The 23294-nt window shown below is 36.2% G+C and overlaps 1 protein-coding gene across 1 annotated transcript; it reads left to right on the plus strand.

Moving 5' to 3' along the window:
* Positions 1–18169: 18169 nt before the first annotated feature.
* Positions 18170–21137, plus strand: LOC126724788 (GDSL esterase/lipase 5). The gene is made up of 5 exons (XM_050429179.1): positions 18170–18686; positions 18848–18969; positions 19538–19768; positions 20061–20316; positions 20808–21137. The coding sequence occupies exons 1-5, from the start codon at positions 18401–18403 to the stop codon at positions 21050–21052; spliced, it is 1140 nt and encodes a 379-aa protein (XP_050285136.1). The 5' UTR covers positions 18170–18400; the 3' UTR covers positions 21053–21137.
* Positions 21138–23294: the final 2157 nt, after the last annotated feature.

Consider the following 23294-nt stretch of genomic DNA (forward strand, 5'->3'; position numbering starts at 1 on the left):
AGGGAGGGGTCAAGTTTTATTTTTCTTGGACTTAATTCGAATTTAGCTCTAATATCTTTTTTTTTTTTTTTTTTTAATAAAAAAATCTGCAACTCGAGGGAACCAGGGCCTCAGTGTGACTCCGTCCCTGAATTACAGTAATTTAAGCTCACTGGCATATATGGCTTGCAAAATTGCCGTTTTATGTCAATGAAGATCTACAAGAGGAAGTTCTTGTGTTGCCTTATCCTATGTCTAGATGGAGGAAGAAAAATGAAATAATAAGGGCAGATGGTTGAAATATAATAGTAAAAATTAGTACATTTCCACTAGCTTCCCGTCTCCTCTCCTCTCATTATCAAACATGCCATAACTTATACTCACATTTAATTTATTGTCTGGCTCAAAGAGAGAGAGAGATGTCTCACATTTGGTTAAAAATTAAATAGAATTAAAATATCTAAATAGAAAAATCAATATACTAAGAGGGAGAAAGTGGGCTTAGATACGGAGTTACCCATCTACCCCTCTCCTCTGCCCGTGTTTTATCTTTCATCTAAGAGCATTAGCATCCGATTTCTTAAAAAAATTGTCATTTTACAATCTAAAAAGTTACGTTATCTATTTTACTAATCATTTCACGACTCACCTAATATTTCATTTTTTTATTCTAACATACAACTCATTAAAATAATATAAACTATCCAATCAAATGATATAAACTATAAACATAATCATTTCTCTCTCTTCCCTCCCATCTCTCACTTCCAATCAAATAACAACTTACCATAGCAAAGTGTGAAGATTTTTTAGCAATACACACCCCAATAAAGTTGGTTTTAGGGGTGTGTTGTTCTAAACATTAGTTTTTTTTTTTTTTCCTTATAAACTTAATTTTTTATTTCTATTTTTTATGTAATAGGGGCATGAGAATAAATATATACAAATCATTTTCTATCTTTTCATTTTTCTTCTTAACTAAACAAATTTTTTTTTAATCTTTTTACTTTTTTACCCCAATTAACCGTATAAGAGCATCCACAGCAGATGTGACAAAACTTATGCCATTTTGCCACACCAAAGACCTACTTTATTATTTTACCACATCATTTTACAACATCCCATTTATCAGATGTTTTATCATTCAATTCTATACATTAAAATAATATTTCCTACACATTAAAATAATATTTACAACACATCAATCACAATCAACAACCATCACACTGCTGCCAACAACCAACAGCCACCACCACACAACCACCACATCCTCCACAACCCAAAACATAATTCAAAACAAACCCATAGCCCACCAACACCAAATCGGAAGCCCCAGGCCCCACAACCCATAGAACCATAATTAAATTGTACTTGGGTTCTCTCTCCATGATAAAGCTTTCTGTGGTGAGTCTGAGAGGGACGGGTTGGTTGGAGTTTGAAAGAAAGTTTGGAGTGTGGGATTTTCTGGATGGGTTTGTTGCAAAGAGCCGTTAATCTTTGCCATTGTTGAAAAATTTTAAGGTTTTGGATGTGTTTCTTGCTTTGTTTTGGTTTGGAGGTAGAGAGAGATCTTTGATTGATCAATACCCAGCCACAACCACGGCCCATTGCCGCCACTGTACCACCACGACCCAAAACCCACTCCCACAAATCAAAACCCCACACCCATACCACCGGACCCCATTACAAATCACCCCAACAATCAACGACACCAACCCAGACATGATCGTCGCCTTGGCCCAATCGGTCCACTCGATCGTCTGCTTGATCGTGTTGAAAGTCAGATTCGCGCCAACGACAAGCTGGTAAGCGATTCGGTTCTTGAGCCCGGTCTTGATGAACCCGTGGGCGAAGAAGAAAGCGAGCACGATGAGCCACGGGATCGGATCTACGAAGGCGGAGAACATAGAGACGAACGTCAGCGTCTTGGTGAGCATGGAGGCGCTGAGGCCGAGCAGGGCGACGGCGCCGAGAGAAACAGGGAGTGGGAGACAGAGAGATAGAGTGGGGTTTGAGAGGAGAGGATTGGGGTTTGAGGGTGAGACTGACGGAGAGATGAGAGAGAAAGTGGAATAAAAAAATAATAAAAGCTTATGACACAGCTGTCCATACAGTGGCAAATTTGTGAGGGTATTGTTCACATGTGACAAAAATAATAAGATTTGAAACATTTGATAAAGGAGATTTTTTGTGTTTGGTATGCCAAATATGCCAAATATTTGACATTTGGTACATTTGGCATGGCCACTACGGACGCTCTAAGGAAAAACTAAGGCTTTTCTATTTTTATACTTTTCCATCATTTAAAGTAACAGAAGGAAGTTACTGCGCAAACACTGTAAGCCATCTTATCAGCTTCCTTTTACAATCATGCAATTGTTAATAATGTAAAGGAAAATTATTCTTGATTAGCCAATTTGATATTTCTTTCTCTGTTCCACTTTCCCCATTTGTTCAAGAAGGAACTCAAGTTATTAAATAAATCCGTGGCTAGCTCTTTCATGTTCAAACAATAATGGTTTCGCTGAAGGTTGAATCATTACCTAAAAGCTAAGTCGAATCAACTGGTGCCATATTCGAAATATATTACACGTGCCTCGACTTATGCGATCAGAATAAAATGAGTCAATAGTTAGCTATGATGATTGATGGGACTGCCTTAGCTTGATAAAAAACCACAGGAAGTTTCACGTAGTGCCCGTGTAATTAGTACCAAAATTAAGTTACTTAAACTAAAGCTGCGTTTGTTTTTGGCTTCAAACGATTTTAGGAAATCGTTTTACATATTTCCGTGTGTTTGGTTGTGCATGGAAAATAGAATTTTCCTGAAAATCATTTACTTTGACAATAAAATAAGGCCTTTGACTCAGAAAATGAATATAGCTTCTGTTTTATCTTCAAATCATTTTCGGGCTCAGAGAGAGAGAGAGAGAGAGAGAGAGAGAGAGAGAGAGAGAGAGAGAGAGAGAGAGAGAGAGAGAGAGAGAGAGAGAGAGAGAGAGAGAGAGAGAGAGAGAGAGAGAGAGAGAGCGCCCCAACCCTAGACACGCTGACGAGATCGCACCGCCGAGATCGTCCCGCCGAGATCACACCACCACCGAGATCTCGCCCCAACATCTAGATCGTCACCACCCAAGACCGATCCACCCAAAACCGATCTCGTTCTTGACCTAAAGCTCATCGGCGCCGCCAATCTCGTTGTCTCAATCTCATCGTCTTGATCTCGTTGCCCATGACTGATCTCATCGTCTCGATCTCGTCGCCCATGATCACTCTCTCTCTTTCCCTCAGTTTTCGATCACTCTCTCTTCCTCCCTCTTTTAGTTTGACCAAATTTTTTAGTTTAATGAATTGTTTTGAGTAGATTTTTGTTTCTTTAAGTGTATATATTGAAATTTTCTGTAATAAAATTTGTTTAGATGCTAAGAAAATGGCTAAGAAAATGTGAAAAATTTGTAGGAAAATAGCATTTTTAAAATGTGACCAAACACCAAAAATCATTTTTAGGACTATTTTCTATTGCACAACCAAACACCCAGATTTTATTTTCCTTACGGGAATTCATTTTCCCCTACATTCATTTTACACTTGAAATTCAATTTACATTGAACCAAACACAGCCTAAGTTACTTAAACTAAGTTCCTTATAGTTCAATTTGTTGGGTTCCAAATAATATTATCAATAATATTAGCAATTTAAAATAACAATCACACACAAAAACATATATATTTACGTGAATAACTTTTTTTTGTTGAAGGAAAAAATCACAAGACAAATTTCGAATAATTTCACTATTATCAAATCAATTACAATATCTCATGTATGTTTCACAAGAAAAATCTTACGGCTAAAGAAAAATTTCTCTTGTTTTTCTTTATTTTTACACACACTAATTATCTCTCTCAAAGGCAGCAATACTTTGATCTCTCCTTTTTATTTTCTTCTCCACGCACAGCTCTCTCGCTGGGTTGTCTTCTTTCTCAAAACGGCTCCCTCTTAGCTGCTCTCTCATCTCTTTTGTGCTGCACCTTTTCTGCTATCCTTATGCGGCACAATCTATCTCTTTTCTCTGGTGTGGCTGTTCAATATGTAGCACCCACATGCGTTTTATATACAAAAAAGCTTTTGCAACTTTAGTATTCTTTCCCTAGCAGAATATGAATTCCTAACATGACTTGAGTTAGGACTCTTCTGGCCAACATGCTCATTGAATGAGCTTTCACATGCAGTCTCCTATTTGTAATAGGATTAGTATTCATCACGTGGCTCTCTTGCCACAAATTAAACTATTGTTGGGCTGGACTTTGGTGCCATGCACCCAATAATCTCCCCCTCTAGCCCGCCGATGGGAGGAGGTTTTTAATCTAGCTCTTCAATTCAATTCCATACTAGTCAAGCCAACACAAGACTTGACCTTCTTCATTATCTTTACTAGCACTGAGAGCACCTCATCAATGTCAATACCTTTAATTCTCAAAGAATTCATCTCATCTTGGATTTTCTTAATACAATCCCTTGGCTCCCCCTTATTAGAAGCCCCATTATTCTTGAAGCTAACAGTTCGATGTACTCCAATAGTCCTCTTCTCATGAGGTTCAACCATCTCTAGTGCAGGATATTTCTTCCCCTACTCAAGACCTCTAGGATCTTTCACTTTATCATCATCCCATATAGCCTTAGTATCTTTATATTCTTCATCACCCATTACTTCCTTATCTGAAGCATTATCAAGTAAAGAGAATTTTACTCTCTTAGTACCAACACCGTTAATCCCAACTCTCATCTATGGAGTTTTCTCAAAATATTTAATCTCATTGAACTTTTTCTTACAAGTCTTCACATGAGTCTTGTACATACCACAACAAGAATGTCCTCTTGCAACAACCATTGATTCCTTAGTAAGTTTTCATCTTTCATTACCATGGTGGTTACAGTAGCCTGCTCGATCTATAGCCAATGTAGAAAACACATTCATCTTTAATTCTGAAACATGTTGCACATTATTCAACATCACGATGCTACCAACATTGGTTTCGATGCACATATCACAAATTCCCACAATTTTTAAGTAACTAGAATTATCCATCTTTATTGTACCAAAGTCTCCTGCTTTGTACGTGGTAAACAACCCTTTTTTAGGGCTAACATGGTGAGAGGTTGTTGAATCAACAAGCCATTCAACATCATTATTAGCAACATGCTCACACTTTTGCTTTTCAACAAAAAGCATCACAACATCCTTAGCAATTACAGTAGTTGTAGTATTTTTCTCACTATTATTTTTTTTTATCTTAGCCTTCAGTTTGTTCTTTATTCCAATGCTAACAATCTCTTCTTATGTGACCCTTTTTCCCACAATAGAAGCATTCTCTAGTTTCCTTAAACTGAGATCTATCTCTTGATTGTGACCTATCATCAAATTTTCGATCATTAGGTCCTCTGCTTCCACCTTTGCTTCTACCTCTGCTCTTGTTATCCATGACAAAAGCTTGATCTTGTGCGTCGTCTATATTCTCATCTCTCTTGCAAACCTTTTCACTTAAAATCAAATCTCGTATATCATCATATTTGAGTTTGCTTTTCCTTTTAGAATTACTCACTATTGTTCTCATGGCTTCCCAATTGTTTGGTAAAGAAGCCAAAAGAATCAATGCACGAACCTCATCATCAAATTCGATTTCCACCAAGGATAATTGATTTGTGATTGTATTGAACTCATTTAGATGCTAAGCTATAAAAGTTCCTTCTGCCTTCTTCAGATTGAACAACTTCTTCATCAGATGCACCTTATTGTTAGCTAAGGACTTTTCATACATGCTACAAAGCTTTCATTAGATTCACTGTGGTCTTTTCTTTCACAATATTGTGCGCAACTGATCTTGATAGAGTTAATCGAATAACTCCCAATACCTGTCTATCGAGAAGGTTTTAGTTTTCATCCTTCATAGTTTCAGGTTTCTTCTTCAAAAGAGGCAGATGTAACTTCTTCCCATAGAGATAATCTTTTATCTGCATCTTCCAATACCCAAAGTCTGTTCCATCAAACTTTTCAATTCTTGAAGTCTTGCCTTCTTCTCCGGCCATCGCTTCTACTCTAACCTTAGTTTTGATATCACTTGTTGGGTCCCAAATAATATTATCGACAATATTAGCAATCCAAAATAACAATCACACACAAAAATACAAATATTTGTGTGAAAAATCCTTTCTCCTTGAAGGGAAAAATCATTGGATAAATTCCGAATGATTTCACAATTATCAAATCAATTACAATATCTTTTGTGTATGTCTCACAAAAAAATCTTATAGCTGAAGAAAAATTTCTCTTGTTTTTCTTTGCTCTCTCACACACTAATTATTTCTCTCAAAGGTGGCAACACTTTGCTCTCTCCTCTTTATTTTCTTCTCCACGCACACCACTCTCTTGTGCTGCACCTTTTCTACTATCCTTATGCGGCACAATCTATCTTTATTTCTCTTGTGTGGTTGTTCAATATGTGGCACCCACATGCTTTTTATATACAAAAAAGCTTTTGCCGCTTTAGTCTTCTTTTCCAAGCAGAATATGACTTCCTAACATGACTTGAGTTAGGACTCTTTTGGCCAACACGCTCATTTAATGAGCTTTCACATGTAGTCTCTTATTTGTAATAGGATTAGTATTCATCAGGTCCAAATTTTTTTTTTTAAAACTTATTATATATATATATATATATATATTTTATTTTTGTAATTAGGCCCCTTTCCAAAACCTTAGGCCCCCATTTTTCTCAATAAACCTAACTAGCCTCACCCAAATAGCAACTATCCAACCCAAAAATTTAATAAAAACAATAAAAATATTCACAATGGTGATTGTATTTTAGCCAAAAAAAAAAAAAAAAAACTATTTTACCACCAAGTAACCAAAAAATCATGTGTTATTGGAGAAACTAAAGCTAAATTTTTTACAACTACAGTAAACTGGTATAAATACCAGTTGACTATATCAAGTTGTTAAAAATAAAATACATTATTTTATTAAGATTATATCTCTTCTTTTAATTAAAAAACTCAAATTCTCTCTCTTTGTTTATTATTTTAATGAGTTGTTTATATTATTTTAGGGTTGGGTTCAAGTTACACCTGGTGTAACTCTAAGTAATATTACACCACCCAATAACTTGTTATAGAATTCATATTTTGAAAATCCCACCGTTAAATTATATGTTCTATATGTTTTTAACAATCATGCCAATTTTCATGTCAATTGGATGTTATATACCATTTGATCTATAAACTCATCTTTTATGTATTATTTTAAACTACAAAAACTTGAATTTAAAAAATTGATTGATGACATGGTTATTAATTTTTGATCATCTTGAAATTTTGCGAGCATGGAGAATATATGAAGATAATGTAATCTAATGATAGATTTGTCAAAATTTGCATCCAATTAAAAAATATTGAGTGATGTAACTTGAACCCAACCCATTATTTTAAATGAAGTGATAAAAAAATGGAACATTTGATATTTGGTGTGGGGCCCAATAGTTTATGGGCCCGGCTCGCTCGTTTATAGGGAGTCCACAGGCCCTAAACTAAAGGAGGCCAGGGCCCAAGCCCAAGAATAGTGAGCTCAAAGTGGCCCGAAGATACGTCCGAGGACCGCTCGGTCCTCGGAAGGCCCAAAATTCCATTGACGAAAGTGGAATAAAAGCAAACTAAAAAGATCAGAAAATATCTTGGGGGAAATTGTCCTTAATACCCCTCATTGACATGACACTACACCTAACAGATCCGGATTCTTAGGCTTTATTAACCATGCCCAACAATGCTGGGATGGGATTGACGGGACAGATATCAGTCTTGGAAAAACTGACCCTACACGTGGACGAGGGACAACGAACGTAGGCTAGTATAAAAGAGAACGTAAGGTGACAAAGTAAGGGGATCCCCATCTTGCTTCCTGGGAAAAATCTCCAGGAATGAGGATGCTCGGATAAAATACGCGCTCCACCACGGAAAACCCATCGACGGGTAACCGGAAAGGAACATTAGTGCTCCTCGGACATGATCCGAGGAGTCCAATTCCTCGGTTTATACAGTTATTGGGCCTGAATATCCAGATTAAAACCTTTTCTAGTCGAGGATTCTCTAAGGTCCGGCCTAAATGGACGCCCCATGACCCAACGCTAGCCTTTCAAGCCCACTCTCTACAAATTTTATTGTGAGGGATCCATCACGCGCGAGCCCAACGTCATTGTTGGGCCGTTTGAGATTCGTGACCCTACAATTGGCGCCGTCTGTGGGAAAGGCTTGTGCGTTGGCACGAGTGGCGCATGAGTTAGCCCTCTCGCAAATAGAGATTCACGAGTTTTTCTCATCTCCGGCGACGTGCAGTTGTTGCTCCGCCATAAGCTTCGTCTAGGGGCTACGCCTTGCACTGCTAACGGAGCGGGCAGCTCTAGGGGCTTCCGGCCTCGAGCCAACTCCTCTCTCCCTAGCCTAGGGGCCGACCTTCGAAAAATAAATCAGTATAGAGAAAAGGCTACTTAACAAAGAAGACATCTTACAAGTAATGGACAGAACCAAGGCCTTGCATGGTCCTCGGACCCAAGCCTATGGGGAAACCAAGTACAAAGAAGACATCTTAAAAGTAATGGACAGAACCAAGGCCTTGCATGGTCCTCGGACCCAAGCCTATGGGGAAACCAAGTACAAGAAAGAAATCTTAAAAGTAATGGACAGAACCAAGGCCTTGCATGGTCCTCGGACCCAAGCCTATGGGGAAACCAAGTACAAGAAAGAAATCTTACAAGTAATGGACAGAACCAAGGCCTTGCATGGTCCTCGGACCCAAGCCTATGGGGAAACCAAGTACAAGAAAGAAATCTTACAAGTAATGGACAGAACCAAGGCCTTGCATGGTCCTCGGACCCAAGCCTATGGGGAAACCAAGTACAAAGAAGACATCTTAAAAGTAATGGACAGAACCAAGGCCTTGCATGGTCCTCGGACCCAAGCCTATGGGGAAACCAAGTACAAGAAAGAAATCTTACAAGTAATGGACAGAACCAAGGCCTTGCATGGTCCTCGGACCCAAGCCTATGGGGAAACCAAGTACAAAGAAGACATCTTAAAAGTAATGGACAGAACCAAGGCCTTGCATGGTCCTCGGACCCAAGCCTATGGGGAAACCAAGTACAAGAAAGAAATCTTACAAGTAATGGACAGAACCAAGGCCTTGCATGGTCCTCGGACCCAAGCCTATGGGGAAACCAAGTACAAGAAAGAAATCTTACAAGTAATGGACAGAACCAAGGCCTTGCATGGTCCTCGGACCCAAGCCTATGGGGAAACCAAGTACAAAAAAGAAATCTTACAAGTAATGGACAGAACCAAGGCCTTGCATGGTCCCCGGACCCTAGCCTATGGGGAAACCAAGTACACAAAAGCACCATCGGAGTTCCCTACTTCCCAGTCGATTGCTCGGATGGATTATTTAGAGATTATCAGCCTTAGACGGTGTTCGCGCGCTTATCACAGAATATTCAACTGTTATCCTGGTTAGTTTCCTAAGTTTGATTTATTATGAATTATCGATATAATGCCTGGTAGTATTGATAAACTGGAGTTAGTTAGATTATGTTTCAAGCTATTGTGCTCTAACTATTCTGAAAGAAACGCACGCATGGGGCACACTCACTCACAAAGTAGTGTAGCCAAAGGAACAGTATCCGAAACAATAAAAGAAATTTCCATTATCACTAAAACAAAGAAATAGTACAGTACAGTATACAATGAAAAGCTGGGATCAGTTTGTGTCAAAGCCCATTACATAGCCGAAAAGAAAGGAAAATACAAGAGAGAAAAAATGAAGCTGAGGAGGTGGGTCAGAGGAGAAGTTGGCTACAGCTCCAAGACTTTGTTCTTCCTCAATACTTTCTCATGCCCACAACTCAAACAACAAAAGAGACCCAACTTGAACCTGACACCGTTGAAGGAAAGGTGCAGGGAGTTGGAGATCGTGGGGCTTTCTCTAAATATACGCCTGCCGCAAAGCAGAGGCGCTGATGGCGGAAAATCTTTCTTCTGACATACCAAAATTCTGGCATGAACAGAACCTGCTTTGGATTTTGACTGAAAGAGGGAGAGACCCCTTACCCCCCAAGACGAAATGGAGTACTCTCCTGAACCTATGCTTCCTGTGCCCATATCGTACTATACTGAGTCTCATGAAGGCACGACGTATCAGAGGCAGAGGGAGTTCTTTCTTCCCAACCCTCGCCTTAAACATGTTATGCTAAGGGAGGAGAGCTCCGAATATGGAAGCTGTGATGTGGGGGAAAACTGAAGGATTTATGCGCATATATAAAGCAACTTTTCCTCCTTCCCATTTATTTGAAAAGACAAGGTGATGGCAGTCAACTCACGCGGCGTCCCAAGGAACGCTACAGACAAAAGGGTTCAGGCTCAGCTTCCAACGTCAACTGCAACCCCAAGATTAAAGAAGCCTCGTAAAGGCGCACCTCGATCAGGATGACGTCAGAGAGTATCGCGTGGCCAGAGGTTGCAGAAATATCTCTTAATTCCTGGGCTAAATGAGTTCGTGGCCCAAGCCCGTTCCGCATAAGGGCCCAGGGACTATGGCCCACGCCGAGGAGTGGCCGCTGCCAAGGGCAACCTCCTGCTCGGCGCCTCATGATATATCTGAAGAAAGGGAGAATTTGAACTCAAAAGAGTCTGGGACAGAACCTAGGACTTGTATCGTCCTCGGACCCAAGCCTATGGGGAAACCAAGTACAAAAAAGATATCTTATAGGTCTTGGACAGAACCTAGGCATTGCATGGTCCTCGGACCCAAGCCTATGGGGAAACCAAGTACAAAAAAGATATCTTATAGGTCTTGGACAGAACCTAGGACTTGCATGGTCCTCGGACCCAAGCCTGTGGGGAAACCCAGCACCTAAAAGAAAAAATATAAGCCCTAAACAAAACCCAGGTTGTGCGAAGTCCTCGGACTCAGGATCCTTGGTAAATCAACTACCCGGGTGGAGAAATTTCTCGGCTTAAATACTGGAAAAGGTTAAGGCCATCGTGTTAAGAAGATGGCGAAACGAACTGATGATTGTTAGCCTAAAGAAATTAATCATTGAAAGGGTGACATGTCCTCGGATAATTACTTCTTGCCCCTTATCAAGCACTTAATCCCCATCGCGATTAATTTTAAGGTAAGTCTCGTTCCTTACTGGTCGGATTGTTATGACGAATAATAATTTTGTTAAAATTATTATGGCGTCTTTTTATTGGCAAGTATTTTGGCCTAAGTTGTCATTGGTTCGAATGCTATACTACGGTGCCGAGCAGAACTTGCAAATTTATTAAAACACATAAACAGAACACACGAGATAGAATAACAGTAACTTTTATTAATATAAAAAATTATTACAACGTACAAGGAAGGGCTTAAACAAGCCTATACAAAAAATGAACTGCCGAAACAGTAATAACATCTGCAACACAAATAAGTAAACAGTCAGGTGTCTTCTGAAATCGCCTTCAAAGTCTCTCTGAAATCTTTGCCTCAGAACTGCTCATATCAGGATAAGAACCTTTTACAGAGAAGAAGGAGAAGGAAGAAGAATTGGAACACATGGAAGCACTTCAGCAAACTCTTGTCGCTGAAGAAAGCAAGGGAAAAAGAAGATGGAGGACATGAGTAGGAAGGAGGAGAAGAAGAGGGAAGCAATGAAAAGAAAGTAAAAGGAGCAAAAGAGGGAGAAGGGGAGCCATATTAGGTATGCTCATGAGAGAGCGGATGGAGATGACAAGGGAGGTTTTCGACTCAGTCACACCGGAAGTGGGGTGTGACGAGTCCCTGCTTCGGATTTTGGCTAAAAGAATGGGGAGGCAAACCTTGAGTCTCCGCCATCCTTGCCCTGACCGAGCCATCTCAAGTTTTGTTAGGACATGGCGTTTCTGAGAGAGGAAGGATTTATTCATGGCTGACTATTATGGAGGATGTATTGTTGGATAAGGAATAACCAGACGGAAGAAGTGAACTATGAGAAGGGCCTGAAGGATTCATATATGAGAGAATCACCTTTTGTCTTCTCTCTTTATATAGGGGAGTAAGACGAGGGTGCGTAACACGTTCTGATCCCCAAGGAAATCTGCGAATAAATGTGCATCCGTTTCATTCCCCCACGCTATCAGTAACCGTTAGATTGGGGAGGTCTCGTAAAAGGAGGATATTAAAGGCGTGCTACGAATAACCAAACGGAATAAGCGCATCACGCGTAAATCGAGGGAAATATCTTGTAGACCGGCGCATTCCTCGTGGAGGTGAAGAGTCGCCAACGTTGATCAAGGGCCGAATTAAATGAGCCGCAATTAAGGCTCGGTATTACCAAAACCCACCTTTCCAACCAAGACGTTGGACAGCAGGGTTTTGAGGGGCTATTGTGGGGCCCAATAGTTTATGGGCCCGACTCGCTCGTTTATAGGGAGTCCACAGGCCCCAAACTAAAGGAGGCCAGGGCCCAAGCCCAAGAATAGTGAGCTCAAAGTGGCCCGAAGATACGTCCGAGGACCGCTCGGTCCTCGGAAGGCCCAAAATTCCATTGACGAAAGTGGAATAAAAGCAAACTAAAAAGATCAGAAAATATCTTGGGGGAAATTGTCCTTAATACCCCTCATTGACATGACACTACACCTAACAGATCTGGATTCTTAGGCTTTATTAACCATGCCCAACAATGCTGGGATGGGATTGACGGGACATATATCAGTCTTGGAAAAACTGACCCTACACGTGGACGAGGGACAACGAACGTAGGCTAGTATAAAAGAGAACGTAAGGTGACAAAGTAAGGGGATCCCCATCTTGCTTCCTGGGAAAAATCTTCAGGAATGAGGATGCCCGGATAAAATACGCGCTCCACCACGGAAAACCCATCGACGGGTAACCGGAAAGGAACATTAGTGCTCCTCGGACATGATCCGAGGAGTCCAATTCCTCGGTTTATACAGTTATTGGGCCTGAATATCCAGATTAAAACCTTTTCTAGTCGAGGATTCTCTAAGGTCCGGCCTAAATGGACGCCCCATGACCCAACGCTAGCCTTTCAAGCCCACTCTCTACAAATTTTATTGTGAGGGATCCATCACGCGCGAGCCCAACGTCATTGTTGGGCCGTTTGAGATTCGTGACCCTACATTTGGTATATTGTAAAGTGAGGTGGTAAAATAGATAAAATAACTTTTTGAGATGTTAAAAGTTAAAATTTTTAGCAATACCATTGTGAATGCTCTAACTTCAACCAAAAAAAAAAAAAAAAAAAAATCCTAGCCAACCTAGTATTAAAAAAAACATTATTTTGTTTTTGTTTTTGTTAGTAAATAATTGCGTCTTAATGTATTTAGAAATAAATATTTTGTATATTTATAATTTTTTAATACTATATAGATGCCTATTTAGTTTTTTTTTTTTGATTTATACTTCAGCTCCCGCAAGCTTAAAATCTTGGGTCCGTTCCTGTTCTCTTGCCACCAATTAAACTATTGTGGGGGTTGGACCTTGGTGCCATGCACCCAATTACACAATTAATACACTAACGAATGTTTCAAATAAAAAGTTCAGAGTATACATCATCTCCAACAATTAAATTATAAATAAATAAATAAAAACCTAAGTCACTTAACTATTATTTTTAAGAATACAAGAATAATCAAATTTTCCTAACGTCAAATAGATCTTTATGTCCATTTGACCAGCCTAAATGTTAGGAGAGCCACATGTGGTGGCTTAATGACTAAGGATTCGATTCCTAATAATATCACCTAGGAAAAAAAATAAAACTAGTGAACACATCGAAAGATAGAGAAATAAAGAAATATGACAATTTATAAATGTAGGGGTAGAAATTCCAAATCGATAAGAAGATAAATAACACAGTTTGATGGTTCATATATGTGAGAAATATGATAAAGAATTAGTTGTAATTAGAGTCTTACCATTTTTTTTATAGAATAATTAGAGTCTTACCTATGAGTATTTGTGTTTAAGATTTGGTGACTTAGGTCCATGTTGAGGCTTTAATCCAAGGTGATCATGCAGACTAGTGTGTGTAACAACATTATTAGGTGTTGGAAAAAAAAAAAAAAAAAAAAAAAAAAAAAAACCTGATTTAGACCTCAATAACCCTTTTTTTTTTTTTTTTTTTGTTTTGGGAATGGAAATATTGACCTCTATAACGTAGTCAGAGGATTAATTGATTAACGGTGACTAAATTTCTGGTTAAGCACTGAAGTTAACAAATATCAATTTGCACAACCCTTATTTAAAGCACTCAAATGCATCATACAATCTAAAAGCAATAATAGAACATATACTTTGGTAATGAAGTGGAAAACCTTTGAAAAATTCATACATGACCTTTGTAAATTGTAACTAAACTCTTTATACAACCTCATAAAACAACCAGTTTGCCTCCCACTGCAGTACCCAACCTAGCTTGTGAACTTTCCATTGACTCGCTCAACCAAACCTTAAATTATTCAATGTCTTCGAGTAGTTCTTTCACTTCTTTGACATAATTTTTTCCTATTATATACAACCCCTTTTGACACTGAATTTATCACACAAAGTTTTCCAACTTTAAAACCTTATTGATTTAATTATGTGGTTCCGGGATGTCAAGTTTGTGAGTTAAGATTGAGAGTTTGAGTTTTTGGTGTGCAATTGATAGGGATTGTGAGAAATTATTTGAGGGTTTTTAAACTGTTGGAATAATTTAATATTAAAAATGTAATTTTAATAAATTAATTTGATAAAAAAGTTGGAGTTTTTTGTGGTGTTAGAGAATCTAAATAAATAAAATAGGTATGAGTTACAATTTGTACTTTTCTTGATTATGAAATTAATAATGCAACATATATTCTTTTTTTACATTGAAAATAATATAAGTTTCTACTCAAGTGATGCAATTTTTCATGAAGAAAATTAATTATTAAATTGAAAAAGAGTGGGGGAAAAATATTAGAGACATTATTATCACAACTGAGTTCTTTGATTTCTCCTTCACAAACACAAGAAAATTTTGAATTAGAACCCTAGAAGAAGTAAAATAGTTAGAGTTGAAAATGATTTTAGGCTAAATTATTATGTTTCCAATAGTGATGAAATCATTCAAATTTAAAAGAAGCTTAGAATCATCTAATACTGTATTTTGGGAAGAGGTTGTAAATGATGAGATGAATTCTTTAATTTCTAACAAAACTTGGGAATTAGTGAACTTACTATTAGCTTGTAAAACCATAGGTTGTAAATAGGTTCGTGGAAAGAAACTTAAGTCTAATAGTATAGTAGATAAGTTTAAAACTAGACTTGATCTTGATTTCTTTGACCAATTTTTTTTCCAGTTACTAAATTTTCTAAATGGGGACCTAGAAGAGGAAAATTATATGGATTAACCTAAAGGCTTTAATTGGATCCTATATGGCTTAAAAAAAGCCCCTATATTGGCATGGAAAATTTGATTCCTACATGATTGAAAATGTCTATGAGTCAAATGAATGTCACAAGTTCATCCACTCTAACTCTTGGGAAAACTCAAATGTTAATGTTAGCCTCTTTGTGGATGATTTATTAATCTTTGGTTCTAATTTTTCACATTATAAATGAGACAAAAAAATATGTTTAGAAGCCTTTTTTTCTGTAAAAGATTTTGGTGAGGTTAACTATTTTTTTTGGGGCCATGAAATTAGAAAAACATGTGATGAGATTTTTCTTGATTAGTCATGTGAGAAAATATAATATTCTTGATTGCAAACATGTTGCTACGCCTTTTGATTCTAGTGTTCATTTATTTTCTACGAGCAATGACAATGGGTTAGTTAGTCAACAGGAATATGCTAGCATAATTGGTTGTTTGTGCTATGCTACTAATTGCACTAGACCTCATATTGCATGTGCAATTGGAGTACTTGGTAAATTCACTAGCAAGACAAGTAGAGATCATTCACATGCCATTGAACACGTAATGAAATATTTATCTTGTATCAAAGTCATGTTTTGTTTTACATAAAGTACCATGTTGTGGTTGAAGGTTTTAGTGATGCCAATTGGAACACTATGTTAGGTGATTTTCTCATTACTATTGGCTATATTTTCACTCTAGGTAGTGGTCTTTTACTTTAGAGAAAAAAGAAGAAGAAGCCCATTATTGCTAATTCAACTATGGAAACTAAGCTTATTGCTTTTGCTTCAGTAAGTGAAGAAGTAAGAAATCATTATTATTATAACGGATAATTTAGACCCATAAAAAGAAAACTTAGTACCGTGAGATCTTATTTGAGTGGTGGCATCTTTAATGGGGATTATGTTAAATTTTGTGACAATCTTGCAAATCTATTTACCTAGGGCTTGGCAAGAGAAAGAGTCTAAAATACATAAAAGGAGATGGGGCTAGATAATTCAAATGAATCACATAGAGTCTAGAATGCTATTTATTTTTGTTGTTTGCCCTACCCTATGGTATAAGTGCATTTTTTGCATAATGTTTAGGAGGTTGAGTACACCTAAAAGAACTCTTAATAATAGCTTTTATGAGTGGAGTGTCAGAATTACAGGAGCCCTCTTGATGGATTTTGCTTATTTGAGTGTGAAAGTGGAGCCGTTCCCTATGAGATTTGGACTTAATATAAACTAGGATTGGTATAAAGTTGCAATGAGCTAGCTAATAAAGCTCATGTTAACACTTGGGTTATTAAGTGTAATCAATGACACTTAATTTCCCTTAAAGTAATAGTTCAAGTCTGAAACCACTCTATCTATGGAGTTAACTTTTCTATTTACTAAATTTTAATATTAGAATGAGTGGGAGAATGTTGATACATTTTATTAAAATGTAATTTGAAATAAATTAATTTGAAAAATTAAATGAGAAAATATGGGAGTTTCATATGGTTAATAACTGTAAAGTGAGGAGTTAGTGTTTTTGTATAAACAAACAAGAATCCCGCATTGATAAAGTGAAGTGTTATAAGTTATTGCACTTAAGTATAAAGTGAATGTTTGGATATTGCATTTTCCCATATATGTTTGCATCTGGTGTTTGCACATGGCTACAGTAGTGTGAGTCAGTGGGTCTCCTGCACTGTTCATGGGACTTACAAATATATTTTTTTCAGCAAAATTTTCATTAAAAATGAGTCCCACGACACTATTCACACATTTAAAAATTATTTTGTTATAGTATTTTCAGTTTTCAGGAATAAGCGGTATCCAAATAGATCCAAAGTACGAGAAAATGGGTCTAAAGTACGTGCATCGGATGGCGATAGGAGCCAGCCACAAAGAACTTGAATCTCTTTAAAAAGAGATTTTTTTGCCTTAGTTCAAATTGTTTTCGAAATAATTTACAAAATCTTTGTTCGAGTGTATTATTCACATTTTCACCAACATAGCCAATATCATAGAAAGTGGATTTTGATTGATGTCCTAAACATAAATAGTTAATTACACCAACTTAAATTTTATATGCGATTTTTTAAAGGGTTTTAATACTATTTCTTATATATATGTGGGTTTTGTTAACGGGCATCGTATGGTGACCGTTAACAACAATCTTTTGCATTTTTTTGTTGTTTTTATTCTACTTTTTCAGCTTTTTGGTAATTGTTCAACAATTATTTATCTTTTTGGAACATTTTTTTAATAACTTTTTTATCACCTTTAATAAGTCAAACCCAATTTTGGAAATTTGTTGGTTAACATTTCCCTCTCTATATATATAATATATATATTTTCAATTTTATGTGTTAGAATATGATACGTATCAATTTTAGATATCAAAGTAAAATAGTGGAGGTCAACGAGTGTTAGATGATATTTCCTCATCTTTCTTCTTTTTCTCTTTCCTCCTATATTTTATTTAATTTGGTTTGCTGATCCCAAATTGGCCACTTCAAGTACTGTTTGAACTAAAAAAACAAAAAAGTTCCTTTCTCATGTATATATTTTTAATTCATGATGTTTCATGAATTTCAAGCCGAAATTTTTATTGTCCTATTTCAAACTAAAAGAAATGTGCAACTTGGCCTTTTTCCATTTTTTTAAAATGGATTAGACTTACTGCCCAATTCTTTAAGGAATGCACGTTTTCATTCAGCTTGTTCCACGCATCTATATATTGAATGGCGCCGACTGGTCTAAAGACTAAACTTGACATTGCTCTAAAAACCACAATCTCTGTTCTCTATAGCCCATAGGTAGGAATACTTTTTTCCTTTTTTCTTTTTTGAGAATCATCAGGTCAGAATACTTATTAGTTGTTCGAAGCATGTACAAACAAAGCTAATACAAGTGTTGGTTATATGTGTGTATATATATATATATATTAGTGTTTTACAAATTGTAGTATAAATGTAACTATGGTAAGGAAATCAGTCATGGCAAAGCCAAGCTCTCTCTTCCTTATCTTCTTTCTTCATTTAGTCCTCGTTTCAAGCAGTAGTACTTCTACTGACACTAGATCCGAGCATTCAAGAAATCATGTTGCTTTGTTCATTTTCGGTGACTCTTTCTTTGATGCTGGCAACAACAATTACATCAACACCACAACCCTTGACCAAGCAAATTTCTGGCCTTATGGGGAAACTTATTTCGAGTTCCCAACTGGAAGGTTCTCTGATGGGCGTTTGATTTCAGATTTTATTGGTAAGTAAGATTTGCAAATCTTTGTTTAGCTATATATATATATATATGTCTTTATCTTTTATGTACGAATCTGTTTTGGTTAACAAACAAAGATTCTGTCAGCTTAATTCCTTGTCTTGTATATATGTGAGTGACATATAAATATTTTAATTTCATTGTAGCTGAATATGCAAAGTTGCCATTGATTCCACCATTTTTACAACCTGGTAATAATCAATACTATCATGGAGTGAATTTTGCGTCTGCTGGTGCTGGTGCTCTAGTTGAAACCTTTCAAGGGGCGGTACGTGCATTTCACATCACAGAAAAATTAAGAAACATGCTATATATGCTTTCTTTGTCAATAGCATGATGATGATTTACATAACATTTAGTCTAGTTGATTTAAAATGGTAATGTGTTTCACACGCACGGCAAGCTAGCTTTTGATACATGTGTAGTCAAGCACTTGAAGCCAAGCCTTTCATGGTGGCATAGATGTTGACTTGAAATTGAATATGTGGCAACGTAAGCTTTTGTTTTTACCAATTACCATTTTTACTTTTTTTTAGCACCAAGTATGTTTGGGCCACAAGTTGTAAGTGCAGTACTTGAGTTGTCAAACGTCAAGTGAGGCCCAAAAGGTGATATATAATTACAGTTTGACAACACCTATGTCAAAAAATTTTAAAATACACCTGTGGACCCATAATAATACAATATAAAGTACTAAAGTCAAGAAAAACAAACTGAGTCCACAAATTAACATAGACATGACAATCAGAGAATTCATGTGTTAAAAGCATCTCAGTAATTATGTGCTTTTTTTTCCCTTTGTTTTTTTCTTTTTTTTTTCGTTTCTTTGGTTTTAGGTGATTGATCTTAAAACACAGCTAAAGTACTATAAGAAGGTACAGACTTGGTTGAGAAGCAAGTTAGGCAAAGTTGAAGCCGAAATAACATTATCAAAAGCTGTGTACTTGTTTAGCATTGGAACCAATGATTACATGAGTATTTTTGTAACCAATTCCACTGTATTGAACTCCTATTCCAAATCAGAATACGTGGGGATTGTGATTGGCAACTTGACAACCATCGTCAAAGTAAGTTGTAGCTACTCTATTTCTCTTATTCTTTTTCTTCACTGGAAAAAAAATGCTGGAGATAGAATAATTTTTATTTTATAATTTGTTAATATAATTTATTGTGATTAGAGTAACATTATTCTCTATATTCATCATTGACATTACTTTTATTATATACCAATGACAATAGATCATATATTACTAGTAGTGAAAAGGTTACGAAAAATTGTTTCTCAAGATTTATTTGAGAAAAAAAAATTGCGAGGTCAATCATTTCATGCTGTAAGAGAACTATTTTGGGTTATTGCAGGATATATATAAAAGAGGTGGTAGGAAATTTGGGTTCATCAATTTGCTACCCTTCGGCTGTGCTCCAGGCATCAGAATTGTCAAAGCAGAAAACAATGGTAGCTGCTTAGAAGAAGCTTCATCACTTGTGAAATTGCACAATAAAGCTTTGTCAAAGCTCCTCCGGAAATTAGAGAAGCAGCTAAAGGGGTTCAAGTATTCATTGTACAACTTCAACATCAATCTCAGACAAAGAATGAATCATCCTTCAAAATATGGTATGTCTTATCTTATTACAGGCACATAATCTCTTTCCTTTGATATGTGAGGTGGTGAATAGATGGGCCGTACTTAATTAAAAAAAAAGGAGTAAGTGTGCTCCAGTTCGAAATTTGATTTATGTTGGGATTAAGTGGGCCTACTATCATTACTCTTTAATATAGTGTGGAAAATAGTCAGGCCCATGGTATGTCAGAAACAAATGATGGAACTTTCTTTTTAGCACAAATAGCTCTTTATGGGCCCAAGTGAAACTGGCCAGCCCTTATGTAATTGTGTGACAGACATCCAATTCTAGTTTAAGCAAAAGGAATCCAAAACAATCTGGTCCTTAAAGAACTTGGATACCATCTTCCTTGGAGAAAAAAAATACCCAATAAGAAAGTGGCCAAAATAGTCTCAAATAACGACAAAGAAGGGAATTTAGTGTTTTCTTTTAAATAAACTTGTAAATTATTGAACAGAGATTTTTTAATTTTTTTTAATGAAGGTTTCAAGGAAGGTAAAGGAGCATGCTGTGGGTCTGGGCAATTCAGAGGAGTGTTTAGCTGTGGAGGAAAAAGATTGGGAAAGGAATTCCAACTCTGTAAGAATCCAAATGAATATGTGTTTTGGGACTCATACCATCTCACACAAAGGGTGTACAAACAATTAGCAGATCAAATGTGGAATGGGGCAAGAAAACCCAATAGTGTATGGCCCTACAATCTCAGGGACCTATTCCAAGCTTTCTAATTATTCTTACGTATCAATTTGATGTGTCCTATATAGTAGTACATAGCTTCTATTAGAGTAAAAGGCAAAGAAGCTATTCCTCCTTTTTTTTTTTTTTTTTTCTTAGTAATAACTAATTTGTCAAACTTACTATTAATACTTTTGCTTCTCAAAAGGTGTTAATAAAGGAGAAAAGACAATTTGAATTTTGCTTTTGAGAAAAACTGACATCTAATAAAATAATTGGTATGAGTCTCTAGTAATCTACTTTTTCTCTCAGTCTATACGAAGTCCTCAAGTTGTAAACTTTTGGTTTGTGTTTTGTGACCTTTGTCGGTTTGTCCATCATGTCAACAAGTCACAACTCACAAGTATGGCTATGTAGGGACCCAATTAACCAGACCCACTCGATCGGCTTGATCCAATCTGATAGCCTTTGGACGGTTTTGGCAAGAGAGTCGGGCTGATCTCTCAGAATGGCATATGCCACAACGCCACCAGGCCCAAATTTTCCTTTTCCGTCGGCAATAATGTGACAATGCCAATCAAATCGGAAATTATTGTTTCATGAAAAGAAAAGTGAAAAGAATTAAAAATATAATTTATATAAATTAACTAATACGCCCTTATTAAAAAAAATATCTCAATTAAAAAAAAAAATCACACCAAGTTTATTAAAACAAAAATTATGCCCTGTTTTCTTTTTTATTTTAAAAAAACAAATAAACGGAAAGGTAGCATTTATGTATAAAATAAAATAAAATAAAAAGGAAAACCCAAAAATGACACAAAGGTAGCCAGAATCTTTTATTTGTATAAATGAAAAAAAATAAATCACCCTTTTACAATGTTTGAAAAAACCCCATTTCATTTCTTTCTGATGATGTTTTTGAAAAAACTAACTTCATTGATTGATGCAGAACATCTGTTCCTTGATAGTATTTGTCGATTCTTTCAAAATTTAAAGAAAGAAGGAATCACTCCATTAAATCCCATCCCTCTTTTGCGGACACAATCAAACTATAACAATAATTTATATATATATATATATATATATATTTCTATTGATCAGATATCATGAAAAAATTTTCTATACTAATAAAACCTTACTCTCTCTCTCTTTTTTTTTTTTTTTAGTATTTGTATTTAATAAAAATTTTCATTGAATTATAAATTAAGTAACATAGTTAGCATGTAACAAATAGGCAAAAAAAAAGTTTAAAAACTAGAGAAGAAGAAGCTTGACACGAGTTTTTTTTGTCCTAATATTTTTGCACACTTTTCTTTCTCATTTTCTCCCGAATTTGGGGAGATTATATTTTGATGGCTTGAGAAGAAAACTCCTAAACTCCACCAAAATTTTCTCCATTTTCCACCCTCAACTAAATAATCACAAACTCCATTTTCTCCCTACTTTTCTCTCATCTATTTTTCATACCTCCAATAATCACTCTAACAAAACAGAGTCTAAATGACAAAGAAGTTACTCCTATTATTTTTGCCTCTAGTATTTAATTTTTCAAACTTGCCATTTATGTATTTTTTTTTCTCAAAAGGCACTAGAAAATGAGGAAAGATAATTTGATTTTTGCTTATGAGGAATTAAAATAATTGGTATAATAAGTAATTAAGCATATTTTATTTGTCTCTCAATTTAGTGGTCAGCAAAATTGCGGACTTTTCGATTTTTGTTTCAGGCATAATGTTAACAAAGTCACAAGTAAAAGCATCACACTATTAATCGGACTTGCCCAACATTCCTTTCCTCCCGTATTTTTCTTTATGTCTTCGCGCACGCGTATATATATATATATATATATATATATATATATATATGTAGAGTTATCTCCTCCTTTCTCTTCTTTCTCTTGGAAGTAAGAATTAAATGTGGGTTTTAGTTAGCTCAACTGATAAAATTTTTAATGGTTGTATAAGAAATCTGAAGTTCAATCTCTGCATACATCAAAAATTGATTGGTGTCTTATTCTAATAATAAAAACTATTATCAGAAGCAGACGTCATAAGTTGAAACTCTTAAAAAAAAAAAAAAAAAAAGCCAGATAAGTCAAATCAGGCATGCCCAAAGCCAAGACTTGAGCCTCGAAGACCGCTAATCCTTTTCCATTGATGGAGATAATGCGACGATGCCTCCAAGCTCATATCTTTCTCTCCTTTTCATAATTTTATTGTAAAAGTTTTGGTGATAAAAATTAAATAATTGATTAATATATAGTTTTGGAATTCTCAAATAGTATAACAGCGC

Source organism: Quercus robur, chromosome 5, assembly GCF_932294415.1.
Source record: "Quercus robur chromosome 5, dhQueRobu3.1, whole genome shotgun sequence".
In the NCBI taxonomy this organism is placed as follows: domain Eukaryota; kingdom Viridiplantae; phylum Streptophyta; class Magnoliopsida; order Fagales; family Fagaceae; genus Quercus; species Quercus robur.